Below are 6,047 nucleotides of genomic sequence, written 5' to 3' on the forward strand. Positions count from 1 at the left end.
TGATTTTGGAGGAAAGGTCTTTCCACCAGGAAAGGCTTTCTAGGAAAAGCCTTTTCCTTTCCTTTCCTTTCCAGTGAAATCCTCTTCGCCGTTTGGTACAACAAAGATGAAATAGGAAGCTTTTTCCTAGAAAGGTATTACTCTCCCACCATCCCTACCTCTATCTCTCGCCATTTGGTAAACTAATCTTTCATGAAAAAAAAAAAAAAATTCGTTGACAAACATGGCCTAAGTGGAAGACTTGATGTGGCATCCATTGCTCTGTAAGACATGATATAATATCCCTTTTACCCTTTTAAAATACTTAATAGAAGCTCAAACTTGAAAGTAGAATCATGAGTTAAATTTGTAGTTAATCCCACGTTACCTAATTCCTGTAGAAAGGAAAAGAAACAATAGAGGATGTGAACCCAAAGCAACCATCTGACCCTCTCGATGATTGTTTGAAAGGTAAGGAAAGGTTGGGAAATAGATAAAGAGCATAATGTGGGTTTGATGGTTGAACACCCACATGATTTATCTATTTGCCGGTTTCCTTCATCTTCAAATCGGGGTCACATGAAGAATGGTTGGTTTGATATTTTATATGATAAGGGCACTTGAAGTCCTTCTCTTCTTCTTTTTTTGAATATTATAGTGGGACCCCTTCAAAGGAAGATCCAAACCATTCAACAAAACCCTTGTTTGGTTGCCGCTATAGCATTGAAATCACAGGAGACTTGCTACCAAGATTTGTGGTTAATCATTGCAGATCGGCTGATGTGTCAACCTTGTCTCCTCTCTATAAAATCGAAACCAAAGACCTCAAAAGAGTATGCTTGGATTTCTTGGGAATGACGCTTGTTTTGGCTAAAAATTTATCTAGGAACCTTTGCGAGCACCTTATATTTTATTAATTCGAAAAAAAATACAAGAGGGGGGACATAGCACCTTACCAACGAGTCTACAACCTGATTGGGAATGATGCTTCTTCTCTCCTTCTCACTCTCTTCCCTCTCTAAATTGGTAATGACACTCCCCTACGACTACTCTATGAGGTTGACAACAAAACACTACTTACAACTATTCTATGAGGTAAGTTCCAGGTCATTCCAACGCTTGTCTTCTCCCTGTTAACTACTTGCGCCGCTACTCTACGAGGTAAATACTTGCAACCAAACTGAAGGAATCTGAATGGACCCTGACCAAGACATAGGTGGGTCGAATCCGAAGTGGAACAGATGACACCCCAAATGACTGCATTTCGACACTCTTCTTAAGTAGGGGTGCAACTCCGGTCGGGTTGTGTTGAACCTATTCCGAACCTGACTGAAACTCTAAACCGTCAACCCAAATCCACCCTACCCTACTCGACTCTCAACCTGATGAAAGCTAACCCGGCCCTGTTGAGTTGTTCTTGCAAATTACTTTATTTGTTCTTGCAAATTTACTTCAGAAACGTTGTGTATTGTTAACACGTAAATCCGGAAACACACTTTCGTGTTCGGATTGTTAATGAGTCGCCGCGGAGGGGTGATTTGAGATCCAACTCCGCAACAGGCCCAACTCGAAAAATAAGTATACCAACCCGATCCGATTTCCAAATTCACGTTAGGTTGGGTTGGGTTGACCAGGTTATGGTTTTTATATATATTTAAAACCATAAAGGATCTTTCTCCTTTAGGTTTTTATATATATTTAAAAAACAAAGAAAATGCTAAAAATTTAAAAAAAAAATGCCGGGTTTTGATGCGGTCTGATCAACCCGAATCCGACCCGGGATCAACTTCTCAACCCGGACCCAATCCGGAACACAACCCGATCCAGTATTTTCTCGGGTTGAGCCCTACCCGAGTTCTACCCAATCTTAAGAAAAAGGCAAACAAAAGGGGTGGACATGTTGGAAAAGAGGGTGAAAATATCACTTCCCTCAATAAATAAAAAAAGAGATTTTGCTGTTATCCCATTAATGGGCTAGCCACGTTAGGGAAGACAACACTGGTTTGGTTCGAGTACTTTTGATATATCTCCACACGACAGGGTCACGAGCTCCAACACTATATACCAAATAAATGAATGGCTCCAAAGTCACTCAAGTCAAAGCTCTTCAATGCATTTGCCCGTACACTGCTTCTTAGTATTATCCATACTTATCAGCTTCCGCGGTTTTTCGAACAAAAAAAAAAAGGGAACTAGTGGGAGATGATAAATTCGCATCCCTTATAGGATAAGTCGCACCACTGGAGGTGAGTTGACGTCAAAAAGTGTCCAAAAGGAGTGGTAACGGGTCTAACGTGAATACACTTTACAACTATTTTAGTCAATTCACCTCCAAGTGGTGCGAATTATCCTACAGGGGATGCGAATTTATCATACCCTAACTAATTGATATGCCTATTTTTAAAAAGAATTACAGGCATTTTCCTTAATTTCTTACTAAAAAATCCATCTATTTGAAGTTAAAATCCTACATAAGAGAAATTACAACAAGGGTGTGTTTTAAATTGAGTGTTTCCATCTGATGGGACAAGCCTACGTAGGTTGTACCTAAAAAAATCATTTCCATAGGATGATCCTAACCCTCCGATCTATAGAGGAACTGCAGTTAATACCTGTATACATTGGCGGGTTGGGATTATCCTGTGGAAATGATTTTTGGGCTCAACTTATTTACATTGCAACCCATCAAATGGACTGTTTGGATCATCCTAAGGTGTAAGCCTTAGAGTAAATTTTAAAAAATACTGCACTATAAGGCCTTTACACATTGTATTGCCAACGTACTCCCGAATCCGAATTTGCTTGATAAACCACAACAAGAAAACTATCATGGCCTCGTCAATGTTTTTCAATGAACATGGAAAAAAGTAGCATTTTTAAGGAAACACAAATCCTTGAAACCTTACCCCTCAAGAATCTTGTTCTTGATCACCGGGGACTAAAGTTTTCTCAAGAAATTAACAAGAGCCTGCAAATCAGATTTTCTTTATTATTCAATTATTCATTACTTAATAGCTATTTTTCTTCGATAAATTGGAAATATTGCATATGAACAAGTAGTGGGAATCACCCATAAAATTGACAAAATTATTCTTTAATTTTTATTATATCATACTTAGGGAAGATCATGGTTGAGGAAAACTCTTAAGAACTCAAAAAACATACAAAAAAGCTGATAATTACAATTGGTAAGGACTAAGGAGTATGAACATATGTATATCTGATCTTGTTCAACACAAGACATCTTTTAGGAGCTTGTACCTGCGACCAGGAGGCCTAGGTGAAGGAGTGCTAGTTATGTTCCTTGCTCGATCACTACTCTCCTCCTTATCGCTTTGTTTGATCTTGTCGCCGGAATACTCCGACCGGTGGGTGATTCCGGTATCCTTTCCGGCTAATCTCTTAGAATCCACCCCATATTTAGAGCTCCTTATTTCGCTCCGGCACCAGTCGCAAAGTCCTCCGCCGGATTCCGACACTTCATCGTAGTAGTTACTACAATACCTGCCAATTGAATCAAAAGAGAAAAAAAAACTCTTAGATATGGAGATTGCATCTACATAATAAAGTCTAAAAAATTGTGCAAATTATACAATAAATGGCTTCCGAAGAGGCCATAATGAGTTAATGACCATTGTGTTTGGCATTCATATATGGAACAATTTTGGTGGCATCCAAAGAGGCCCTAAAGAGGCATGGAAATGATAGCATATTAACCCATGATGGTGGTGGTGATAAGAAGGCACATACGAGTGTTGAAAACGGGAGCTGCATCCGTTGCAACGGAAGAGTTTGTCGGGGAAGCCGACGTCGCCGCACATACAACAGACGTTTGGAAGATCCACCATGGCCGGAAGCTTAGAGGGAGAGAGAGAGAGAGAGAGAGAGAGAGAGAGAGAGAGAGAGTGCAAGGTCGGTTGGGTCGGTAGATAAATATATGAGTCCATATACGCATATAATATTATGTACAAAGAAAGACTACAAGTTCAAGTCGTTTTCAGTTGAGAGAGAGAGAGAGAGAGAGAGGTATCCGGGCCTTTCATTCATGTCCCAACCATAGTTAAAAATTAATTTCTGCAAGGCCATGCTTGGCAACTATGATTTTTTTTTTCCATGTAATATTAGTCTAATCAACGGTAAAGGAAAGCAGGAGAGGAAGAGACCTAAGAGCCCGAGTGAGGAGAAGGTGACGAAAGGCTGAGAATAAGGAAAAATATGATTTATTTTGGAGATGATATCTTCGGGGAAATATGATATCAGCACAACCATGTTTTTGATATTTTCACTAACCCATCTTGTCTTTTAGTAATTAAAGAACCGTCAAAAGGTTATTACATTTTCCCAAAAAACTCTCACGAGCCAATTAAAAAAGAAAAGCAAGTTGGGTTTGTGCAAATATCAAAACATGGTTGTGCAGACATCACTTCCCTATAATGTTTTTTTTCCACAAATATGTTTTTTAACACATAGACTCAATGTGCATATGGCATCTAATGTCCAATTGGTGCACGTGCCAATCAAAATCCACATCTTCCTCCAATCAAAAGGCTAGTTTTGAATGGGCCATGGCCAGAAATTCACACCAATTGGATCTTCCTAATTGTTCGATCAACTGCTTGATTCTGGACCCTTGATTGGAATAAATCAGATCAAGATCAGAAAATAACGATGGGTTTATACACTGGACTCCGGTGCATGGAATATTTATTCAGTAACTCATCATCAAGGTACCCAAAATAATTAACTTCAAATATACTATAGCTAACATTAGGAAAGGGGACAGGTTTGGCATTGGAAATGAAAATAGAATGAAATGTCTACTTTGACCTTAGGTCATTGTAGGGCCCAGAGATCAACGAGAATAAGAACTCGGCGGGTACGACAGTAGGTGATAACTGATGAATGCAACAAGAAGCCTATTTTTCAAAGGAAATGACGTATAAATACACTCTTGGTTTGGATCCAATTCTTATTGATCCACTTGTGAGGTTGCAATTGGAATGTAGTTAATTTTAGGAAAAGTCAAATAAAAGGGAATGGAAATGCCTAGGGTTGTCAATCGGACCCATTTATGATGGATCCCGATGCTTTTGAATTCTAACTCAGTTGGGTTCATATTTTTGTGTGTTTTGCTAATGACGCAGCAGATCATTTTTTTTTGTGTGCATACCTATTTTGACCTTCAGTACCTAACATTTGGCATCACAGTAGCCAACCACCTCTTGTGTTCGAGTCACGGAAGGTGTGTCATGTGGAGAATGCTACTTGGTAAAAAAAGCCAAGTGAAAACTGTCAGAGTGAAGTTACCATATAGTAGGCCACCACGGAAGGAGTGAACTATGGGAAGGCCTACCTGGAGAAAAAAGACCAGAATGAAAGCTGCCACATAGTGGGCTGTCAAAGAAGACACGCGCAGAAGCTTAGTGAAATGTTCTAGTCCTGAGTGGAGCCTTGCCTAGATATGGGACTATGTGAGATTCAGGCAGGTGTGGGACATGTTTAAGGGCCTAGCCAAATGCATTCCATGGTTGTGGGGCTTTTGGAGTATTTTTTAGTTACCTAACAATATCACGGTCCACTTGAGAATTAGATTGAGTGTCCTAGGTTTTACTATTGTTTTACATATGTGTTCTCAGTCCCCTACAAAGAGAATATATTGCCTGTTTTTATTTTTATTTTAGGGTCTGTTTGGATACGCGGATTTTAGAAACTAGGGTTTTAGTTTGAAAACAATGTAAAAGAGGGTCATGATCAAGCTGCCGGTATGCTGTACTGGCAGCATTTCTTGGATTTTACGTAAGAAACAAGGTTTTAGAAACCTCTCTCTCATCCTGCGATTTAAAACCTGGAAACATGGGACTATCGCCAGCTCTCTTGCTGTCGTAAAGAAGGGCTAGAAATCAGAAAACGACGGCTGCTCTCTTTCTTCTCTTGTCTCCCAACTAAAATTTTGAGGAAATCCAGGATTCTAAAATCTGCGTATCCAAATAGACCCTTAAATTTCCAACAAAGAAGTGAAATGAACAACATCAATTCAGTGAATGCGTGAAGGAGCACATCCACTAATG

General features: G+C 39.5%; 1 protein-coding gene across 1 annotated transcript; it reads right to left on the reverse strand.

Annotated features, from left to right (window-relative positions):
* Nucleotides 1-3,209: 3,209 nt before the first annotated feature.
* LOC143882841 (uncharacterized) lies at nucleotides 3,210-3,827 on the reverse strand. Its single transcript, XM_077386243.1, has 2 exons — nucleotides 3,730-3,827; nucleotides 3,210-3,483 (listed from the first exon to the last, which is right to left on the reverse strand). The coding sequence occupies exons 1-2, from the start codon at nucleotides 3,825-3,827 to the stop codon at nucleotides 3,210-3,212; spliced, it is 372 nt and encodes a 123-aa protein (XP_077242358.1).
* Nucleotides 3,828-6,047: the final 2,220 nt, after the last annotated feature.

The sequence above is a fragment of the Tasmannia lanceolata genome, unplaced genomic scaffold (genome assembly GCF_043159265.1).
Source record: "Tasmannia lanceolata isolate RefF3 unplaced genomic scaffold, GAP_Taslan_0.1 ptg000008l, whole genome shotgun sequence".
Lineage (NCBI taxonomy): Eukaryota > Viridiplantae > Streptophyta > Magnoliopsida > Canellales > Winteraceae > Tasmannia > Tasmannia lanceolata.

Coding starts and splice junctions, on each gene's coding strand:
- LOC143882841 (XM_077386243.1), bottom strand. CDS start 3,827: ATGGTGGATCTTCCAAACGTCTGTTGTATGTGCGGCGACGTCGGCTTC. Junction 3,484..3,729: donor AGCTCCCGTTTTCAACACTC/GTATGTGCCTTC, acceptor TTCAATTGGCAG/GTATTGTAGTAACTACTACG.